This window comes from Euleptes europaea, chromosome 3 (genome assembly GCF_029931775.1).
Source record: "Euleptes europaea isolate rEulEur1 chromosome 3, rEulEur1.hap1, whole genome shotgun sequence".
Lineage (NCBI taxonomy): Eukaryota > Metazoa > Chordata > Lepidosauria > Squamata > Sphaerodactylidae > Euleptes > Euleptes europaea.
In genome coordinates, this window is record NC_079314.1 from 38,459,987 (window position 1) to 38,483,579 (window position 23,593).

General features: G+C 42.7%; 1 protein-coding gene across 1 annotated transcript in view; it reads left to right on the forward strand.

Moving 5' to 3' along the window:
• Positions 1-23,387, forward strand: part of ARFGAP3 (ADP ribosylation factor GTPase activating protein 3) — a 33,748-nt gene extending 10,361 nt beyond the window's left edge. The window contains exons 8-16 of the mRNA XM_056846128.1: positions 4,250-4,296; positions 5,084-5,229; positions 10,553-10,678; positions 11,879-11,998; positions 16,236-16,373; positions 16,944-17,067; positions 19,177-19,267; positions 21,823-21,944; positions 23,370-23,387. Coding sequence (XP_056702106.1) covers positions 4,250-4,296; positions 5,084-5,229; positions 10,553-10,678; positions 11,879-11,998; positions 16,236-16,373; positions 16,944-17,067; positions 19,177-19,267; positions 21,823-21,944; positions 23,370-23,387 — 932 coding nt within the window. The remainder of the gene's footprint in view (positions 1-4,249; positions 4,297-5,083; positions 5,230-10,552; positions 10,679-11,878; positions 11,999-16,235; positions 16,374-16,943; positions 17,068-19,176; positions 19,268-21,822; positions 21,945-23,369) is intronic.
• The last annotated feature ends 206 nt before the right edge of the window (positions 23,388-23,593 follow it).

The window sequence follows — 23,593 nt, forward strand, 5'->3', positions numbered from 1 at the left end:
GGCTGCTTCAGTTTCCACATTTAGTACATCTGTGGAACAGAGGACTACAGCAATTCTCATAATTAGCAGTATCATTTTAAGCAAATGCATCTTTGACTGACAGAATTTAAATGCTTAAGTAATTTTTGTCAAATCTGATTTTTCTGTTATCCAAATAACTTTATAATAGCAACCTCCTTCCTTCCTTTTATTTATAGTCTGCTTTTCTTGCTGAAGCTCAAAAATTAGCATGTTTCTCTTTCCCGTGAGATGCTCAGTACAGCCAACAAATGGATTTTGGTTCTGACCAGTTGAAATATGTTGGCTCACAGTGTACACTCAAAGCATGGCCACTTCAGGTATTCAGGACATTACCCTGGGAGCACTTGTTGTAGAGCCCTATCTGTTCTCTTGAGAAAACAGGTTGTATTAGATGCTGCTGCAAGCTAGCATACTGGGTAGGCTGCACAGTGTGTAAGTAGCATCTCAGCTATGCAAGCTGAAGTCCAGAATTTGAACTTGGTAGCTAGCTAACAACAGTGGTCCCTCCAGTTAATAACTGTTATAGGGTTTCCATACCCAAGTTCCCTGTGAACATGCACAGTGTATGAATTGTAGAATAGAGGGGCCATGGCTCAGAGGTAGATAATCTGCTTGGCATGCAGAAGGTCCCAGGGACTAGGCAAGTAGGTAATGTGAAAGACCTCTGTCTGAGACCCTGGAGAGCCGCTGCCGGTCTGAGTAGACCGTACTGACTTTGATGGACCAAGGGTCTGATTCAGTATAAGGCAGCTTCATGTGAAGGCGGTGTATGCACCTGGATTTGGTCTTCTTGCCCAAGCAAGTGATCAGAGCTGACAGGGCCAGCTTGCATTTGGTAGTGCAGGAGCACTAGGTGCTTAAATTTATCAATAATTAAAAACAACCACAACAACAACGTTTAAATAAACCTTCAAAATAATCCAGATGCGTGTCCACAGTGTTGGCATAAGTTTCAAAATAGCACATGAGAATCATGAACAAAATATATCTGTCTCATATAAATCATCATCACTAAATAAAGAAAAAATAATGTTACATATACATAAATCACTACAGGGGAAAAACCCCGAAATATATTCTAGGACTTGTTTCTTTTATTTTATCTACTGGATTACTTTAGTTCCAGAACTATATAAAGGGAAACCATCTTTGGATAAACGTTTTGGGGATCTAGTATTTCCTCTTCTACATGCCTTTATAGGTTGTCAATGTTCAACCAGCTACAGCACCCTTTTACAAATAGTATTTTCTCCCCCTGGACTCACCTGCCGCTTTCACACATTCCAGCAGCAATAATTATATTATTTACTAAATAAACATGTCCACTTCTAACTGCTTCAGCTATGTCTCAAAATCGATAGATCATAGAAGAAATATCCCACAGTCTTTCCGATATTATCATGTACTAGAGCCCAAAACCTTGGCATTATTGTACAACTTTACCGTATATACATCAGAGATCTTTTATGTTTAACATATTTCTAGCACACATTAGATGCCTCAGATATCTTTGTTAGCCTGGATAGAAGAGAGTGCCAGTGATGAAACACACTCTAACAATGTTCTGTGATCCCTACATTTAGGGAAATAACAAAACCTCTTCAGTTACCTGTAACCTTCTCCATTTAATCAGTAGGATTACTCCCAAAAGGTGTTTTTCAACCTTGTTTTATAATTGTTTAAAGCAGTCTCACAAAGAATTCATACAGATTAAATACACTGAATTTTAAATATTAACTGTTCAGAAGATCATTAACTCAAATAACTGCAATTTCAAGTTTCAGAAATTTCAGGAGAACAAGAATTTTTTTGATCTGCTTTAGCAATCAAACTGTTGGTATCCAAAATGCATGGACTCAGTAGCAAGCTCTTTGTGATTTCAAGTGTCGAAAATATGTATGCAAATGTAACTAATAGCATCCAAATTCTAAAGTGTATGTGTGAGTGTGTGTGTGTGTATATGTGCGTGCACACACACACACAATGTAATAGACTTTTAGACTTTTTAGATCAAAATAAAGAAAAACAATCTAAAAGAAGGAGACAACCATGCAAAGCATCAAGGTTTTTTGAGTTAACAGCATCTAAAATTTAGGTATGAGTCCTCACAATGTCTTTAAGTTAGGAATATCTAAAGCTCATTCAAAAACAAGCAGCTTTCCATTATCTTCTCTAATTTATTTATTTACGTATTTTATTTACTCTCTCCCCAATGGGGACCTGAAGCAGCTTATATCACTCTCCTCCATTTTATCCTCACAATAACCCTGTGAGGAAGGCAAGGCTGAGAGAGAATGAACGACCCAAAGAAAGCTTCCATGGCAAAGTGGGGATTCGAAGCTGGGTCTCCCAGATCCTAGTCTGGCGCTATATCTAACCACTATATCGCATGGGCTTGAATTGTTAGTAGTTGAAAAATTATAAGCTTGTCATATATTTTGATATGATTAATTTCTAAAAGCTTTCATTAATTAACAGCATCAGAATTTCAAGTAACTCACAACCAGTATCTTTTTAAAACTGGCAGCAAGAGAAGAAACTTACACGATAATCAGAACTTTGGGACATTATTGACACCTCCAGTGCAAAGTGTCAATTTTAAAACTTGTACAATACTGTGGAGTGTTTTTAATTAGCAGCATCAGAATCCCAGCATGCATATTCAAATCAACAGTCTTGACAGCCTGCATGTTTCTGTGTACAAAGTAGCAGATTCATTCTAATGAGCAGCTTTTGGGCTCTGTAGTGCACCTGCAGTCTAACACGGTCCTTTAATTAACAGCATCTTGATTACAAAAGTGCATGTGCAACTTGGCCAAGACGTGTTAATTAGAGACTCCTAAGTTCCTATGCAAAACCAGCAAAATCTATCACAATCAGCAGTTTCAAAGTGCACAAACAAACAAGAAAAGCACAGTCATCATATTTAGTAGCATCTGGGATCCAGTATATGCAAGAAGAATTTTTTTTCTTTATAAAATCCAAAGAAAGTCAATATTGTGGTGATCGGTCATGTGGACTCCGGTAAATCCACCACCACTGGGCATCTGAGCTACAAATTTTATACTGCATTATCAAGCAGCTAATTAATAAATGTAGATACTAAGTTGCTGATTCCCCGTATTGAACGCTGCCAGAAAGTCAATGTGCACGATATCATGTCTCAGGGCATTTTGAAGCAAACAGTTACCTTCTGCCTCCAAAGTAAACGGTGTGCAGTTGGTCCTTGGTTAAGGGCCTTGTTAATGGCCTTTCCCTGGCCTTTCCTGGCTAATTAATAAATGTAGATACTAAGTTGCTGATTCTCCATACTGAACACATGTGCACGATATCATGTCTCAGGGCATTTTGAAGCAAACAGTTATCTTCTGCCTCCAAAGTAAGCGGTGTGCAGTCGGTCCTTGGTTAAGGGCCTTGCTAATGGCCTTTCCTGGCTGCCAGCAGGAAGAAATGCTTCTGTACCAGAAGACAGCTCCCTGCCAGGGCAGGGAGCCTGCTCCCGCTGAGTCCCCGTCCCCCCCCCCCCGGAGCACAGTGAGACAGCCATGCACCTTTAGATGTTCTTGGCTGCTGCGGGAACAACTATCTCAGCATCCAGCCTTCAGTGTTTTGTGCAGAATCCCTACCTCTGCTCCCCTTCAGCGCTTTTTAGAATGGGGATTCGTATCCATTAGGGTAATGCGTGCATGTTTTAACTTTGTCGGAATAAATCAGTTAAATATTGATACTGTAAAATGTCTTGGGAATTACATGCCAAAGGTTTGTAGCTTTCAAAAATGAATTTTAATTTCCTGAATCATTATGATTTGTCCTTAAAGGCGTTGGAGAAGACTCTCTATTAAAAATGGCACAGGCTTAAAATGTAAGTTTTGTTTCCAAGTTTGAGCCTAAAGGTTTTTCTAATTTAATACAAGGAAAATCCAGCAAATCTGCTCCATCTTCTGCAGGGACAGTTTTTCAGCGTTGTGTCAATATTGCTTTCCTACTTTTATTGTGAATTTGATAGTTCATGAAAATTGTGTTTGGACCTTTTGACAGAGCTAATTTTGAAAAGAAAATTCTGTTTCATATGTCTGCCTTTCTTAACGAGATTGTTGTATTTCACATAAGCCAAATAAAGGGTGACAATTTTGGTATTTTAATTACGGTTCTGTAGATGCTGCAATTGTTATAAAGTTTGTTGTACTACTATTTGTACTATAATAGAATATGCATTTCATTTTTGCAGAGATTGGCTCCATGATAAAGAAGAAACCAAATCAAACGAAAAAGGGGGTAGGTGCTTCTTAGATTGCCTTGATTTGTTGTATTTATTTTTGCCTGTACGTGTACTATTTACTTCATGACGTGTTGTGTATGTGTTTTAGCATTAACGGGTTTAGAGTTAGTCCTTTGTACGTTGTTCTAAGCTGCTTGATAATGAGGTATAAAAATCCAGAACAAATCCTGAGTCTTTAATGCAAGAAAAGCTCACATGGCACAGCCAGAGCTACACATGTATAGCCTTTTTTTTAAAGCAGGCATTCAGCTAATTACCTGCTTGGCATAGAGAAAAATGGATCTAATTCTCCCATTTCTTTCCCAAATACCTAATTGGTATTTTTAAAAGCCTTTTAAAAAGGCTGTTCAGATAGATACAAAATGCAGCTAGGTACAAAATGCAGAACCCTGCTTTTGCGTGGTCATAGCTGCTAACCGGATGAGAACATAGAAGTTGTCCAAAAATCTTTCCTCCTAAAGGGGTAACCTGAGTTTGGATGTCAAATAAACTGGTTACAGTGAATCAAGAAGGATAGGAGAGGTCTTGCATGTGGAAAGGGGGAGCAGGCTGGACTGCCTCATGTTCCCGATGACCAAGCCCCTGCCTGCCCATGATGTCTGAACTGGGCCACCAGGCACCTTCCCTTTCCCATCCCTGGAACGACTTTTCCCCTCCCGCCTAAAACGACTGGACTTCTGCCTTTCAAGCTGTTGGCGTGCCTGTGCTTTATTTTATTTTGATTTCCAATTTCTGCTGACATTACTGGTTGACGTAAGAGTAAAACCGTCTTTTGTCTTAAAGCTTGGGGCCAAGAAAGGTGGTTTGAGGGCCCAGAAAATGAGCAGCAAGAGTTTTAATGAGATTGAAAAGCAAGCACAAGCAGTGGATAAAATGAAAGAACAGGCAGATGCACACCCTGGCAGCAGAAGCGAGAGAGAGGAGCCACTGTAAGTACAGTTTATTTAGTTGTGGTGAAAATTCAGTATATGATAACAAGGTGAAGATTTGACTTCGATCAAACTATGAAGGCAATGTCTAGTCTGTTTGCAAGTGTCTTTTTGGCCCTTATGGATTGGCAACCCGCCCAAAAATTTGATATGAAATTATTCTACTACACAACATGCTCAGTTTAATACAACCAGGAAACTGCCCCCCACCCCCCACCCCCGGAGAACTGAAAGAACACTGATCATAGTGGTAGAATTGAAATAAATTTCTCTGCATGCATTGAAATGGCTTTTAATCAAGTAACTGAAAATACAACAATAGGTTCTCGAAACCATGGGGAGCATGCCAGTTTCTGAAGAATATTTTTAGGGGTAACCAAAATGAATTTCAGAATTCTATTCTGGAACCTTTCCAGTTAGATAATGTTGGAATGGCCCCAAATCTCTGAACCACATAAGATACAAGGGTATAATTTAGCCTTAATCAATGTTTGGTTAGGATAAATTAGCCTTCCCCCTTTATGCCTCCACAGCTTTCAGATTCCATTGATTGTCTAAGTAAAAACAGGTTGCTTACATGGAACTATTGGTGTTCAATTGGTCATCTGTGTGTCATACTGATGGGCTTTGAGCCTGTGCAGAGCAACAAATTTGGAATCTTCTAGAGCTGTGTTTTTAGGCTAAAAAATCTCCCTCCAGAAATGCAGCTTTAAACCAAGCATGCTACAAGAGGAGGTGAAGCAACTTTGTCACTCAGTTCTTTCCAAACATAAAGGTATCCCACAGCAAGTTAAAAAGGTACCAGTTGCAGGGAAGGTAAGCAGGTTGTGTAAAGAGTTCACCACTCAAAGAACAACAACAACATCTAAGCAACCTGGCTTTACTTCATTGTGGTTTCTGTGAATCACACTGATGGGTAAAGACTAGCAAGTTGACCTGCCAGGAAGCAGGTACTGGGGCTTCTACTGATTAGATATTACAGAACTGCCCTTCTGAATGAAGCGTCAGTCCTGGCACGTAGCTCAAGTGCATAATGTTGGATATATGTTGATGGTTGCACCCATGTGGGGACTAGTTCAGGGAGTGGGACACCTCTTTGAGATAGGTCTGTGAGGACCAAAGGAGGTTTTGATACCAAGGAATCTGCTATATCATCATTCACTGGCAGTCTTCAAGCAGTGGCTGGATGAACACTTGTCAGCATTACTTTAGGCTGATTCTGCATTAAGCAAGGGGTTGGACTAGATATCCTGTATGGCCCCTTCCAACCCTATGATTCTATGATTCCTTTGGGATTGAAGTTGGATTGGCCATCTCCTCAGAGGTAGAGAGAGCCCTTTCCCAAAAATAGTCATTGGAGCCTTGGGAGACAGATTTATCTTGCCTGCTGTGTGAACTTCAAACAGTGCTTTCAGGCCTTGATGTTGTGGGTCTTGCTAAGGCACAAAAGGCATAGATTGTGCCCAGTCCATCAGTTGGTAGACGTTTACCTCCACAAAAAAGAGGTGGTCTTCCAAAGTGGACAGTATGTTTTTTTTCCTCATCCATTACTTAAATGGTTTTTAAGGACTTGGTTAGAACGTAACCCTCTAGTGTTGTTAGTTTTAACGAAATTAAATTGACATTGAAGGTGCTGTCTGACAAAGTGGCATTTTTTTGTTGCCATTGCTGATGCAGGTAAATTGTGCACGTTGTGCATAGACTCAGGTCTCCTTATTTTCCTTGGTGTTAGGGTGACTGATTGTAAGGCCCGTTCTGTCATTTTTACCTGAAGCGGTATCACAATTCTACAATTCCTAGGATGTAGTACCTAATCCATCATCAGACACTTAGGGAATGCTGTGCATGCTAGATGTTAAGAGGATGTTAGCCTTTTACATCAGCAACACTTTTTTTGTTCCATGAGGACCCACACTTCTTTATTTGCTATGGGGGAGATAGGAAGGGATCCAGAATTTTGTCTCAGTAAGTGGACAGTGGAATTGATATCCTTATGCTTCAAAATAGCACAGTGGCGTCCATTGCCACTTCTAGATGAGTTTCACTGCCCTGCATATGCAAGGAAGCTGCCTGGGCACCATTCTTTACCTAGATAAAACCTTATGCTGTGGACATAATGCTGACTTTCTGCAGAGCGACCTTTGTGGGGAAATGCCCTCCCAAGTACTTGTTTCTGTGCATGTAGGGGGAGAGAGAGCTACACTGCGGTCCTGAGTCTCCTGCTGAGCAAGGCTTCTCTCTGTCTACTCCAGAATTCTCTCTCTCTTTGGGTATTGTCACCACCATCAAGCCAATTAATAGGCACCACCCATGTGAGGGCCTGAGCTCAGGTACTCTCTGCTGCTTTGCAGATTAAAGGCTTCATTCTGGGGTTTGTCTCCCTCTTCCTTTCCCCCTTGCTATTGAAGGCAGTAAGTGCACTCTAGGGTAGTATGGATCAACTGCTGTCCACACCTTTCCACTCTTGGTACACAGGACTGAAAGGCTTTACCCAGTAGGTAGATGGTTGGGTGGAAATAATAGCCTATAGCCTTAACTGTTTCTTTGTGAACCATGTTGCATTAACACTGGACTGTCACACAGTCCCACCACAAATGGAACATTTGGGAGGGGCAATGGGTCAGTAGATAGAGCTTTTGCTTTGCATGCAGAAAATCCCAGGTTCAGTCCCTGGCGTCTCCAGGTAAAAGGACCAAGCGTAGGTGATGTGAAAGACCTTTCTCTGCCTGAGACCCTGGAGAGTCTGAGTAGACTGATCTTGAGCAACCAAGGGTCTAAGTCAGTGTAAGGCAGCTTTGTGTGTGTGTGTGTGTGTGTGTGTGTGTGTGTGTATTTCCCTTTTGGCACTTCCAGGACATGTCAGAATCTCCTGAAAAGTACCACTGGAAATACATCTGAAAGACAATTTTCTCTTAACCCTACATTAAGATAAATATGTGAGATTTCCTGAGTAATTTTTCCCACCTTTCTATTGATATAGAGATTCCTGGACCTTGTTCCCATCTGCTTTTGTACTCCCAGTTTATCATGGAAGTCTTTTTAAAGCAGGAATACACATTTGCTAATAAACTTTTCAGTGGGTCATAGAGACAGGATTAACCACACTGAAAATGAAAGGCAATTTATTAAGAAAATAAAAAGCATACACTGTATATGTAAACACAACAGACTGAGCAAGGACAAAAGCAAAATGCGAACGCAATCCTCTAAATCCTAACTCTCACATGTGCCCAGTGTTGGTCAGCAAGGATAGGCTCTTAAAACATCCATTACATTGGTTTCAGTAGTTGGGGTTCTCCTCATGTATTCCTTTGTTGGCATTGGTGTGTTTTATTACTACATTCCAAGGAGAATTCTCAACCCAGCTATGTGGGCACAGAGCCTTCGTCCTCATCACAAAGTGAATACTGCCAAATATTTATGCTTGTATTTATATGACACCCATGTCTCCCTGGCCACTCATCTAAAAGCCTGCTTTTGGGGTGTGTGTGTCAAGTGCTTTGGGAGATGCTGTCTTCAAATGAACACAGTGTCTCAGTTTGCCATTTTTGAGTTATGACTGCATTACAGCACTTAGTTTGAATCTTTTAACTAATAATTAGATTGTGACATGATTCATTTATTCTGTGATTTGTAAAAACCCATGCTGTCACCTTAGGAGTTGATTGCTGATAACTTCGTTGTACCCCTTTCCAAAGTATGTTTATTATGTTTCTAGTCTGCCTGCTCCTCAAGGTGATTTACAAAAGCATTGCACCTTGCCTGCCAGAAACAATACTGTTCTGACTTTCTTGATTTTGTTAATGCTATCAGAGAGAGATAAAAAAGTAAGTGCAGCTTTGTTCTGTGATTGAGAAATCAAAATGCACGTTGACAGTGAAAACGTTTTGCAGCATATTTGCACGGCTTCAAGAAGGGAATTTTTTAACTGCGAAACACCTTCAAATGAAACGATTCTTACTAATACATATTTATTTGTTCTACTGCTACAATCATTCCAGCTTCCATCAGCTTCTTGTTAGCTTTTATTATCTGGTGAGGTTTAAAGTATCAAATGTTCAAAGATACTTTGCTGGTGGGTCATTTTGTTTTGTCTGTCATCATACATTTCCTAGTTGTGTGTACTGCTGTCAGAGATTTGATAGAGTATAATGAACATATCGAGTGTCAATGCAAATCTAGCTATTATTGAGAATAATGCCGTTTGATTAATGCATGGTCTTTCAACTCTTATGAACTGGGTTTATGTATTTTTGTGAACTTCTGTTATCCAGATGTTGCACTAGATTAATGTATTGGTGACATATTATTAAAACATCATTTCCTTGTATCAGTTCATGTAAGTCAGGCTGAAGATTACAAAGAAGCGCCCAGGAAGGACTGGGATTGTTTTGGAGTTTTTCTCATTCACCCCTCCCAAATGGTTTCTGTTCTGTCTCCCCATAAGGGAGATACGGAAGTTCCAGGTCCACTTCAAGCTCCTGGATCTCATGGCAGGAGAGTTCTGCTGGTCTCTTCATCAGCCACTGAGCCTGAAAAAGTGGAAGGACTTCTTTGGGTACCTCTTTGGAGATGACCCACTGCCCTTAAATTGTGCTCTGGGAACATGTTTTGTATACTGGGAAGTGTAATCATGATTTTAGGTAAAATGCAGCCTTAGATATGTGGTTGGATTATTTCCCCCCTTCTCAAATATGTATGTGTGTTGGCCATCCAACATGTACAGTAGTGTGAATGGGCTGGTAACATTAATGATCACTATCTGATAGGCTGTAGCTATTTGGATGCCATGAAGAAGCTTCAATGAAAGCCCACTCCTCTAACTTCCTGTTGGCTAAACAATCTCAGGTCCAAAGACTACCCTCTTCTTTATACCACATCCCGACCCTTTCCCATCATACCACTAGCCTGTACATTGAATTGTCACTTTTCTTGATCTGGCCGCATTGACATACATCTTTTCGCCCCTTGATGCCTCATTTCTATAGCTCTAGCAATCCTTTGAGAAATCTCTTCCCATTATCTTGGATACTGTTTTCTTTTGGCGCAGTTGACTGTGTGTATGTTTACTTAAGTACTTCCTAGGCAAGGGCACAGAAAAGGAGCTTGATTCAGTTGTCTGCTTTTGCCACGTGACAAAAGTCATGTGGAAATTGCATGCAATCCTAGCATATTCATTTGAAAAACATCACAAACATTAGAAGACCCACTCCACCTGTTTACTGCTGTTGCTGGGCGGAGGAGGAAAGCTATGCGGTTTCCTGTATATCTATGTCTATCTAATCTCTACTCATCTATAAGTGACACCTGATTTGTTTTGTAGTGTGTCATCTTTACGCCTAGCCTACAAAGATCTTGAAATTCAGATGAAAGAAGAAAAATTGAATTTGCCAACTAAAAAGAAAACAGAAGCAGAAAGACTCGGCATGGGATTTAGCAGCAATCGAAGGTGTGTATAACCCTTTAGCTGTGTATTATAAACACATAGGACAATGGGTGGTCCAGTTTAATATCACAGTGGAAAATACCAAAAGAACATGATTCTCTTGTGTTGAATCCCTGGGGAATCTGATATGTGTCACTCCTCGGTGTAACGTACTCACTTTAGTGGTTGATGTAGGGTCATGTAGAGGTGTCCCTCATGTTGATGCCTCCCAGTCATTTGCCTAAATATCCACAGTGACTGGGTGGATCTTAGGATTCTTTTTCTTTGTATTGATTGACTTACACTGTGTAATCTGCTTCAAGTCTCAGTGAGAAATGCTGAGTATAAATACTTTTTTAAAAAATGAAATCACTATTCAGCTCCATTGCATGAGCATGAAGAGTAGAGAGATACTTTACTTCTGCACAGCACCAGATCAGGCATTGCCCCACCCTATAATACAGCATAGCAAGGCACACTTTAATTTGATAGAATGAATTTTTAACTATGGGGGATTGCTATTACAGGAGAGTCAAACCCTACTGGGCATGCCCAGGCCTTTAAAAGTGCCTAATGGATCCTTCCCTTCTGCAAGAAAAGGATGGCAGCAGCTCCTCTCTTTCTCTTACATGCAAAGGAGGAGGCAACCAACACAAACAACTTTGCTGCGGATGGGAAAGTGGTGGCGGCAACAGCACCCTTTCCCATCCGTCTCCCCTTCTCTCCATAAAATACAGCTAAATAAAGTCCAGTAAAATATGTCATTGCAAAGAAGATCTCAGGGAAACCAGCACTCACAACCTCTTTAGGGTTCAATTCACCTGAACCCCTCTCCTAAGGGCTTCCCAATATAGTTGTGAGAAGGGTCACTGGCCCAAAGACTTAGGATGGCAGATAAGCTGGGTACACAAAGTCAGGATGAGAAAGCAACGGTGGCAGCAGCACCAGGAGAGGGGGAGGCAGTAAGGTGAGAGCCACTTTTAAGTGCCTGTCCCTCGCAGGCGATATTCAGCCCACCCCAATTCTAGAGCATCATGGGCTTTCTGAAGATCATGGGGCATAACATAATGAAATCTGAAATGTGATTTGTAGTATTAAGCTTCATTTTTACCATGTTTAAAGCAGTTTAGATCTCTCCTGGGATTTTGATGCACTTACGTTTGTCTTTCACCTGACTCTTTTTGTGGTCACTGTCTATACTAATTAACAATTTTTTTAATGCAGTGGCATATCACATTCAGTAACCTCAGATATGCAAATCATAGAACAAGAAACACCTACAGTTGCAAAACCAAGGAAAAAATACGATGATGAAGACTCCTACTTTTCTTCGCCCAGTTCAAGGTAACTTTTTATTTATTTGGGAATGGGGTTGGCATTTGAGGTCGCTCTAGATCAGTGGTCGGCAAACCGCGGCTCGCGAGCTGCATGCAGCTCTTTGGCCCCTTGAGTGCGGCTCTGGAAAGCGCCCTCCTTCTCCTCCTCCCCCTTTTCCCTCCCCTCACAGCGCGGCCGGGTTTTGCATGTGGCGCTCGAGGGCCGGTGGCGCCAAGGCGGGCGGCGGCAGCCAATCAGCGGGCGGGTTTTTTTGTGCTTGTTTTGGCTGGCGGAGGAGACCGAGGCGCTGAGGAGGGGCTGACGGCACGCCAGCCGGGGAGGGAAGGAAGGAAGGAGCCCAGGCGGCTGCGAGGAGGAGGAGGTCGGGGCCCGGGGGGTGAAGCCATGTTTGATTCATTTGTACTCTCTTTTTGGGATTTGTACTCTCTACATGCACATTTCCCCATCCAGATTCTCAAAACTCTGCATGGGGGGGTTATTGGCCATTTATGAATGGGAGGTTTTGCCTTGGATTTGCCGCTCTCTAGATGCACATTTTCCCCATCCAGATTCTCAAAACTCAACAATAAGCCCCCCTGCAGAGTTTTGAGAATGCAGATGGGGAAAATGTGCATCTAGAGAGCGGCAAATCCAAGGCAAAACCTCCCGTGCATGAATGGTTGTTAAAAGGCGTTGTGGCTCTCAAAAGAAATCTCAATCGTTGTACTGTTGATATTTGGCTCTGTTGACTAATGAGTTTGCCGACCACTGCTCTAGATTAAAAGTTACACAGTGTGGTAACATGTTTGGTCCTCCTGATGCATATTTTTTTAAATCATACATGCTGTATTAATCGCGGAAAAAATTCCAATCTGTGCTAGAGGTTGGGGTGGGAATGGGGAAATATGGCTGCAGGGAAGAAGGCTTATTTTTCCCTGCTGTCTCACAAATAGTTAGGTTGGATTTAATATTGTGATCATTAGTGAGAGATCCACATTGATACCTGTTTTACAAATTCTGAAAGTGCCTCGGATTCAAGGAAATGCAGGCAGAGTCCCACTCTCACAGGGGGGCTTTCCCAGTCTCCCTCCTATTCTAGTCCCTTCTGCTCTCTAAACAGCTGTTTCTAAGAGCCAGAATACATGATATGTGAGATGAGTTGGGTCACAGGTGGCCAACCTGACTCAGTCACACATTCACACGGAGACTAACCTTTACAAACTCCATCACTAAGCACGGCTCCAAACACTGAGGGGTAAGTAGAGGCTTCCGGGTTTCCCACTGCGGGTTTTGCATGTGGCGCTCGAGGGCCGGTGGCGCCAAGGCGGGCGGCGGCAGCCAATCAGCGGGCGGGTTTTTTTGCGCTGGTTTTGGCTGGCGGAGGAGACCGAGGCGCTGAGTGGAAATGGTTTTATGAGTGGAAATGGCTGAGGGGATGTGCTGCTTGCCAAGTGGCCATGTCCTTTGACAAAAACAGCACAAGATAGAAGCCTGAAGCCCCTCCTTCCCCCTTGCAGTGTTGGGAACTACATGCAGGGATGGTGAGTTTTTTAAAAGGTTAGTTCCCATGTGAACGTGTGACTGAGAGGTGGGTTGGGCACCTGGGATCCCAACTTGTGTCAGACTTATTGAAGGCCTGAAGGCCCAAGGACTCTCTGAAATGACATGATGAGCTGCACCTGGGAAGAGGTATCAGCAGCAGTCAGAGGCATTTCTCTTCCTCATTCATGGATGGAAGGTATTCTCAGTTGCATGAGCAGCTTTTTGAATGCAAGACACATGAACACATAAAGCTGCCTTATCTGAATCAGACCCTTGGTCCATCAAAGTCAGTATTGTCCGGCAGCGGCTCTCCAGGGTCTCAGGCAGTGGTCCTTCACATCACCTACTCGCCTAATCCCTTTGACTGGAGATGCTGGGGATTGAACCTGGGACCTTCTGAATGCCAAGCAGAAGCTCTAACACTAAGCCACAGCCCCTCCCCAATACATAATCAAATTATAGCATAAAATATATTTGAATTATAGTATAATATTATTATGCTATAAAATCATAATATCATTATACTATATAATAATATCTTATATTCTAATAGCGAAGTCAGCCAAATCTAGAATACTTACATCTGGTGATTGGCGCTGTGAATGGGCAAGACATATCTTTCTACAAACCTGAAAAATGCCCAGGTTGCAGAAAAATCTGAAATCTGAAACAACAACACCACATTGGTCTTTTTTAAAAAATAAAAAACCTTAAAATGATAAAAGGAGTGCCTGTAGCTTTAAGCAACAGATTCCCTCAGTGGCCTACTACCCCTTTGTGTGTGTGTGTGTGTGTGTGTGTAAAGTGCCGTCAAGTCGCAGCCAACTTATGGCGACCCCTTTTTGGGGTTTTCATGGCAAGAGACTAACAGAGGTGGTTTGCCAGTGCCTTCCTCTGCACAGCAACCCTGGTATTCCTTGGTGGTCTCCCATCCAAATACTAACCAGGGCTGACCCTGCTTAGCTTCTGAGATCTGACGAGATCAGGCTAGCCTGGGCCATCCAGGTCAGGGCACTACCCCTCTACATATCACCTAATCCAGTGGTCGGCAAACCGCGGCTCGTGAGCCGCATGAGGCTCTTTGGCACCTTGAGTGCGGCTCTTGAGTGCGGGCTCCCGAGCCACTCCGCTCCTGCCCTGGCGCAGGGCAGATTCTCGCCTCTCCGCCCGGCTGGGTGCCTCTCGCCGCGCCTGGGCTCCTTCCACCGCCAGGACCCACCCGTGCCCGGGCTGCACGTGGTGGGAAGCTCCGGAGCCCTCTCGCCCGCTCCCCGTGCATTCCAGTGCCGGGGCCGGCAGAAGGCCGCGGCGCTCGCCCATCGACTTGTCCTCGTCCCGAGCCGCGCCAGGTCTGCAGTCATTTTTTTGTATTTAGAGGCCCTGAAAATCTGCCACCCCAAACTATAGCTCACTTAATTTACATGTAAATCTGATGAAATCAAAACATGGAGCCCAAGGGTACTACACAAAGCCTTCTGTGGATTATATGTGTATGTTTACTGCATGCATGTATTCCAGGTTCAGATCAAAATGGGTGCATAAACACTCTGTACATACACACCGTGTAGCACAAAGCTGCTTCTAAAAATGGCACCCTCACGTTGACTCCAATGCCTCTGCCCCATAACAAGTAGGACTGTTTCCCCTTTATTTTCCATGTTTCCCTAACCCCTGAATCGGCGGGGGCGCGTTGCACCAGAATAAAAGACTCAGGCGCTTATGGATACCTTACTTACAATTTAATTTTTATCAATAAATAAGATCATTATTAAGTATGATATCAAGTTTTATTCAGTGTACCTATAGTTTAATTAAGACTGAAAACTTTAATTAAAGTTTATTAAGTTAATAAACAGTGTACCTATCTATATAGTTTAAGTTTAAGAAATTTGGCTCTCAAAAGAAATCTCAATCGTTGTACTGTTGATATTTGGCTCTGTTGACTAATGAGTTTGCCGACCACTGACCTAATCCAATCACGCCTGCTAATGCCATTTACTTACTGTTGACATTTACATTGCCATTTTGTGTCTAATTCACTCAGCTCTAAGGATAGATGGAATCACATTCTAGCTGTATCTGAAGAAGTGGTATCTGAAGAAGTGAGCTGTGGCTCACAAAAGCTCATACCCTGCCATAAATTTTGTTAGTCTTTAAGGTGCTACTGGACTCTTGCTCTTTTCGTATGCTTTCACAAGCAGACAGCCTTCTGTCTCACTTGAGAATGGTTTATGATTTTATATTTGTTGTTAATCTGTTAGTATATTTAGGGAGACTGTTGAGTGGTTCAGCTTGGGGGTTTGGTTTTGTATTTTATTTTAATTTCTGTGTTTTTATAATTTTGATTTTTAATATAACTTTCTATTGTCTAAAGTCTTATGAGTGTACTTGTTAATTAATGGCATGGCATTGCTTATAATATGACATCTTTTATACTGTTCTTATTGCATTGTTTTCTGATTTTGTAATCTAGTGTATTGCTTACTGTGTGTCTCATAATGAGCGCCTTTAAATTTTGTAATGTGCCTTGAGTTTCAGCAAGAAAGGACTATGAATAAGTGAATAGAATAAGGTGTAAATTGGTCTATAGGAACATTATACAAGATTGAATTTCAAAACGTTGTTATTTAATCTCCATTATGGTACCCTTACCATCTTCCTCAGGCCTTGTGAGATGCGGAGCATTTATTAAGGAAATTATTTCTTTTTTTCCTTCCCCCAGATATTTTGACTCAACAGAACTGAGAAGTAGCCCTTTTTCAAAATGGGATGACATCTCTGATTCTTACTGGAAGAAAGAAAGCAGCAACAGATATGTGGATACCACTCGGTCTTTGAAAACTGTGGAGTATTCAGATAGGTACATAAGGAACACTGCAGCCCACCTTCTCCCAAATGCAGTCTTCTGTTTGTGTGGCTGAACTCCACTGATTTAAATATGTATTGCTTTGAGGGCAAGCCCAGTAATCTGGAATAATCACTTTTATTAACTAAATGTTTGCATCTAAGGCTGTACTCCTCTGCAAAGTAAGTTTATGGTTTAATTTACACCAGAGTAGGCCTGCATAGGATTTGCTTGCATGGAAAATTGTATATGTAGGCAAATGTTGTCTGCTTAGTTTGTATGGCATTTTAACCGTGCCACCCTAAACAGAGTTACATTCTTCCAAGCCATGGATTTAGAAAGGTGTAACTGCTTAGGATGGCCCTGCAAGATTACTAAATTAACGTATTTTTTCTTTTTGATTAATCTGAATCAAGGTTTATTTAGCAATCCTTACATTATATTGATGGGTATGGAAGAAAAAGAAATTCTGATTTAAATAAGTACTTTGTATTCAATATAGTGTCATTTCTATAGTTTCTATAATGTTTCTGTTGAACTGGAACCTGTGTGTCACATGTGACCATATGGAAACAATGTTTGTAGGCCTTCCTCTCGCCGCAGACCTGAGTATGATCTTTCTGAAAGCACTGATGAGGCTCAGAAGAAATTTGGCAACGTTAAAGCTATTTCTTCGGATATGTATTTTGGAAAGCAAGACCATGTTGAAGTAAGTTTTTAAAAAATCTTTCTGCCCTGGTTGACTAATTAGTTTGGGAGCAATTTGGCCTTCTGTGATTACTCTCGGCATTCTTGGACGTATCTGTTGTGCTTATAGCAGAGTGCCTATAGCTACTTTACTGGAGCAGATTTTGAGAAAAATAAATGTTCTCTCTTTCTTCAGCTCCTCCCTCCTTTTTCAGTTTTTTCAGGATAGGGAGCAACATGGAGAAATGCATTTATCTTCAAGTTAGCTTGGTACTATGTAGAATGCCTCCCCCCTCCAGTCAAATATTCTTAAGGGGATTTCCCCTGTTAGGGGAAAGGGGGCATGCATGGGTTGTCAGAGGTAGGCAGCCCCCCAGCAAATGCGACCGTTCTGCTTATTCCACAGGGCAGAGCCACTCACTGACAGCATTGCAGGGGCTCAGCTTGCTCTCAGGGAGACCAGCAAGGACAGTCCATTTTTCCCTCGGTCACTCCTTTGTTGAGAGGCCACCAACATTTTCACGGGTAGACAGTGTAGGTCCCGAGTTCTGAAAGGCTTGCCTGCCCCGATCTATGTCCTTGCGTAATAAGTCGACAAAAAAATGCTGTAATTCAGAAAGAAAATATTGTGGTGTAGTGGTTAAGAGTGGTGGTTTGGAGCGGTGGACTCTGATTTGGAGAACCGGGTTTGATTCCCCACTCCTCCATATGAGCGACGGACCCTAATCTAGTGAACTGGGTTGGTTTTCCCACTCCTCCGCATTAAGTCAGCTGGGTGACCTTGGGCTAGTCACAGCTGTCTTAGAGCTCTCTCAGTCCCACCTACCTCACAGGGTGTCTGTTGTGGGGAGGGGAAGGGAAGGTGATTGTAAGCCAGTTTGATTCTTAAGTGGTAAAGAAAATCAGCATATAAAAACCAAATCTTCTGTTTATGTATTTATTAAATTTCTATGGCTCCCTCCCCAGCCGGGCTGGGCTCAGAGCAGGTAACAATAAAATTATAAATATAAACATGTGCATATTCATTAAAAACATCCAGTATCATTAAAACAAGATCCAGTAATCTTACAATAAAACAATAGATGGCACTCAGTTAGAAGTCTAATAGCTGCTGAATGCTTGGCAGTCAGACAGAGCCCCCCCACCCAATAATGTATAACCCAGCAGAGCCAGAAAAGAGGGGGTATAGTGAGGCCAGCAGATGACACCTGCGGCTGCCCTCAGTTATAGGCCTGGTAGAAAAGCTCGATCTTACAGGCTCCCTACTTCCCTGAGCAGCATAAGAAGCTCCAGAGGCAGAGCTGCCCAGATCAGTGGAGGAAGGAGAGCACTTCTCACATGAGGCACTGTAGTTGTACAGCTTTATTTACAAATAGGCAAGTACAGCTTAGGTGGAGGCAAAGAGGCACTCCTCAGAGGCTCCTACGTCAGATCACCGGGGAGAGATCCTGTATTCTCGCTGTGCTCCAGCAAGCTCACAGCCGTCTGCTTTCGCTGGCTGTTCCAAACTCAAACAAGACATACAGAAACAGAAGCCATCTTGTAAAAGCTTTTGAGTTCTCCAGAAGTCTTCATCAGGCTGGACGTTTACCTTGGCCAGGAGACCTCTCAGTCTGCATTCTGCATAAGATACTGGGTTGATTTCAGTGGGCACAGGGTATGGCAAGCTGGTATCATAGGATGCTGGGAAGTTCTTGATTACAGCAAGCCACACCCTGTGTAGTGAAATCAGCAAAGCATCCTACACAAGATACAGAGAAACCGCGTGATCATGGTCTAAAGGATGCCCTCCCTTTTTGTTCGTGCTCTGTAACATCAAACCTGACAAAGACTTCTGGAGAATTTGAGAGCTTGTACAAGAGAGATTGTACAATATATTGTGTTATTTTGGCTGGTTTCAATCAAATATATTACATGACTTCTGGTTTTGGAGTTTGCTATGGACCAAGTGAACTGCGAGTTGAACCCATTAAGAAGGGTTCTCCAGTGCTGGTGGTTAGTTCTGGGTTCTTGGTCTGAAGACCTGCCTTTGCCTGAGGTTCCTTTGCAGTGTGACAGTGGGAGGGATCTCACTTCGATATGGGAGGCGTGTCGCTGCACTGTTGCTGAATTTTTCTTAATTCTTCCGCAGTATGAAACTAGAGCTCGGTTAGAGAGGCTTTCTGGAAGCTCGGCGATAAGTTCCGCAGACTTGTTTGAAGAGCAGAAGAAACAGCCGTCAGGTATGAAAGGAAATAATGAAAAAGGCTGAGATTTGGTTAGGCTAAATTGTGTAAACGCACAAGTTGCCATTGCTATCAGTTGTCGTTTCTTGGGCCTGGTGTAGTTCAGGTTGCCTTCCACTTGAGAGCACCATTCTACCATTATCTTTACAAGTGCAATCCTAAACACTTCCTAGGAGGTGCAAACTCTTCATGAGCTTGGAGTTGAGTTCCAGTGTTAAACTTGGATCAGAGACATCTGGTTTCAAATTCCACTTCTCATGAAGCTTACTTGAGCTGAGGTTAAGCTACCTCACAGGGTTGTTGTGAGGATACGGTGGAGGATGGGACAATAATATGTGCTACTCTGCATTGGAAAGAGGGTGGGATGAAGATGCACTGCATAAATTATTCATATATAATGAATAATTCACCAGGCTGGATGTTTACCTTGGCCAGGAGACCTCTCAGTCTGCATTCTGCATAAGATGCTGGGTTGATTTCAATGGGCACAGGGTATGGCAAGCTGGTGTCACAGGATGCTGGGAAGTTCTTGATTACAGCAAGCCTCTTAACATCATTTTCAAAGATCTGTTTGTGCTGCAGTCTTAAGTGGCACATTAAGTGTCCATGTTAAGTTATACCTCTTATAACTGTCCTCATTCCTTGCAAGTAGAAAGACTTGAACCAACAGGTTCTAGTATTCCATAGCCAAAACACATGGGGCACGACAGTAGGCAGTCAGTCTCATGTGATTTAGGACTAATGTCAGATGGGCTGTCATCTCCAAAAGCACCAGCTACAATCCTGCATGTAGTCGTACGTCCTCATGTGTTAGATAACCTACCTTGGTCCCACAGCTTTAGATCTGTCTGCTTTAGATTCAGCTTTGGGCCCCCATGAGGATTTTATCCATGATGCTTAGCAGAAAGTTAAATTTGACCGAGTTGGGCCTAAAAGATCATTCAACGTGTTTATTTCACTGCACTAGCCACGAAGCAGAGAGTGATCATTTTGGCTACATATGCAGACAATGAGGTTGTTAGAAGCTTGTCTGTGAAAGCTCACGCTGCAGTACGCCCACATTGTTTTCAGGCGAATCAGGAGTGAATGAGACCTTTCAGTCAAAGTGTTTTGCTACTTACAGTCCACCGTTCTCACAGGGGCTCAGGGCAGATTACACATAGTGAGTCAGTACAGACAACAAAATGGGACATTCAATAACCAGGTGCATTAGGATTTTAGAAATCTGGAGCCACCAGAAAGAACTGAAGCATACCATAAGTATTCACATGACACATTAAGCGGCACAGAAATTACATAAATAGGATCCTACTTACAGTAAGCCATACACAGCAATATAGACCAAAGCTTCTTAAAATGTGGATCGCGTGACTAAATGTGGGGGTCGCAAAAAAAAATTGTAAATTTTTTTTGAAATAAAGTTCTTTATCATTTATTATCAGTAAATGTTGGATTTGTATACTTATTTTATATACCTGTATACCTGGGGTCGCTTAAAAATTTCTTGGGAGAAAAGGGGTCGCAAGTGGAAAAAGTTTAAGAAGCCCTGGTATAGACCACAGTCGCAAGCGTTCATGCAAGTAAGTTTGTGAACCATTTTTACAGGGCAACCTTATTACCTGCTCAGCAAAGCCCTCTGGAATAGTTCCGTTTTTCATCGTTTTCGGCAAGCCAAGAGAATGGAAGGTTTCCCAATCTCTTCGGGCAGGCCATTCCACAAGGCAGGAGCCACAATAGAGAAGGCACATGTACAGGCAGTGGTTGATTTTGCCCATTTGCAGGTTGGCACCTGCAGAGGACCCTGCTGACTTGAGCAAAGTTGTCGTGGCGGAGCATAGAGAGAGAGGCGGTCCCACAGATAATAGGGGCCAAGGCTCCGCTGTGCGTGCACAGGCTCCTGGCTCTGTCTTGACTTCACAGCCCTGGTTTTGAATTGAAACGGCATTTGTTATTCTGGCAAGTTTATCTACTTGACTTGTAGAGCGCAGGACGATTGGCCTGAGAGCATCCTGCTCCCTTGAAGCCTTGGCTGCAGTCCCCGCTGGTCAGGGTTTCCCTGAAGTTATGGCCTCAGCATCTCTTGCAGCAGGGCATGTTTGGGGTGGCAGCAGCAAACACTTCCAAGAGGGACCCAGCTGGACACATCCACAAGGGTGTCTCAATCAGTGCTTGCCATGAACCTTCATCATCTGGATGGAGCTGAGCAGCTGTAACTTGGAACTTGCCTCTGGATATTCTGAAGTGGAAGCTATTTAATACTGGAGAGTCATGACGGTCTGGTAACACAGTACTCATTATGTGCTGAAATGGCAATTGTTTTAAAGAACTTCAGTGATGCCTCAGGGCACGCCAAGGGAGCTTTCTAATAAAGCTGTCATTGAAAGTTAGCATCAGGCGTCAGGGAGCTCTCTGCTCTTCACTCTTTGAACACCGACAGCAAGACTGTTGTATGTGCTTAGAAAATTATTTCAGGGAGATTGTTTCATTCTACATCTGGTGAAATTTCACTAGCCAACAGCTTAACAGCTGTCAAATGTTCTCCCTGTCCTTAGGAAGCTACACCATTTCAAATGTCCTGCAGTCTGCTCCTGATATGGCTCAGTTTAAACAAGGAGTGAAATCAGTTGCTGGAAAACTGTCTGTCTTGGCCAACGGAGTCATGACCTCTATTCAGGTTAGTAAACTTACAACGGACACTATCCAGTATTGGGGTTTTTTATTTGGTCATCCTTACAAATTGAACATGTACCTTTCCATACACATTACCCCTTCCAACTGCAAATACTTCTCATTAGGGTAGGGAAATGGGGCCACCCACAGACACAGTGGAGGGGTCTCTGCAGGGTCGCAGGTACGTAAGAAGATATGCAGAAGGTCTGTTTGTAAACTTTGCAAAATATACCGCCACTCTCCCTTTCAAATTGTCAGGACATGGTCCTCCAGCAGCCTCAGACCTTATTTTAAAAAATGTATATCTAGTGCTGTCCTGCACGCAGAGCAGCTTACAATAAGTGGTACCTCAGAACTACCAGGTAACTTTTTAAAACCTTAACCAGCTCACGCAAGCAGAATAGTCAGCAAACAGTCCATAAAAGCCCCTTGTTGAGGGCAGATGAGTATCAACTGAAGAAGATCCAAAGGGAAACACAGTGTGCAGCAGGAAGCCAATAGTCATTTGAGTGAGAACTGGCGCACATCCTGTGAACCGAATTTCCTCCACCACACCTCCTGCAGTCCAGGATCATCTGAACTCTTTAGAAATCTCACCACTTGAGAGAGTCTTGAGTGGCTGGGGATTGAGTTCAGAGGGAAAGTGTTTTTTCCAATTAGCTCCCCTCCATGTACTCTTCTTAAGCTGCAGAGGGGTCAGCGTGCCTAACAGCATATTGTTACCTGAAACAGGAAATTAAATCTGAGTTGGGAGAAAAGAGGTGCTAGAGGAGAAGCTGTACGGTCACTTCTGCTGGCCGATGGTGCTTAGGCGCTTGGCTCCTGAAGGGCAGGGCTAAGTGAGCAGGGAGCTTCTCTCGAAACTTTCCCCAGAGCTGGGCAGTCTTGTGGTCTTGGCGGGCTGGGGTGGGGGGGAGCAACCCTTCCCAGCCAGTTGCTTTTCCTCTCATTCCTCCTGAATTCTTTCTGAACACACAACTTATATGTGACAAATAAGGAAAAAAATGTTTTGAACTTTATCTGGGTGGGTGGTTGTGGCATGGGGGTTATTGTCATTGGCTGTGGGGGGTGGGCAAAGCAGCACAGAAATATTTTATTATTAATAACAATCCTCCTTGGGGGTGGCTTGCTGCGTTATGGCCAATGTCTGTAAAGGACTGTGTTTGGATCCAGAAGGATACTTCTGGAAGAGCTCTTTTAGATCGTATGGTTGAGTGTTGAGTGAAAAAGGGAAAGGCTGATCAGGTGTGCAAAATAAATTTGGTATATAGTAAGTTCATTTCTTGCCCTGAAAGTCCTATGGCTGCAACTTGATGACACTTTACACACATACACACATAGAGGTAAATGATTCAACCAACCTTTAACTGCTGTACTCGCTTCCTGAAAAGAGCTTTTACCTGTTCGTTTCTTTTCACTTCTCCAACAGGATCGGTATGGATCGTAACCATTTATATTCCACAAGTCGCAAACAGAGAAGAAGACTTTCTTATGGCTAATATATGTCTGCTGACGATCATACTGCAGATCTTAAAATAAGGCTACCTTAAGTCTGTAGAATATTTTATTCTGATTTATTTGGCACAGATAGTTCTACTGCATGTCCTTCTAGCTCATCGAACGCTTTCCTTTAATGCAGTTAATTTGTTGTTA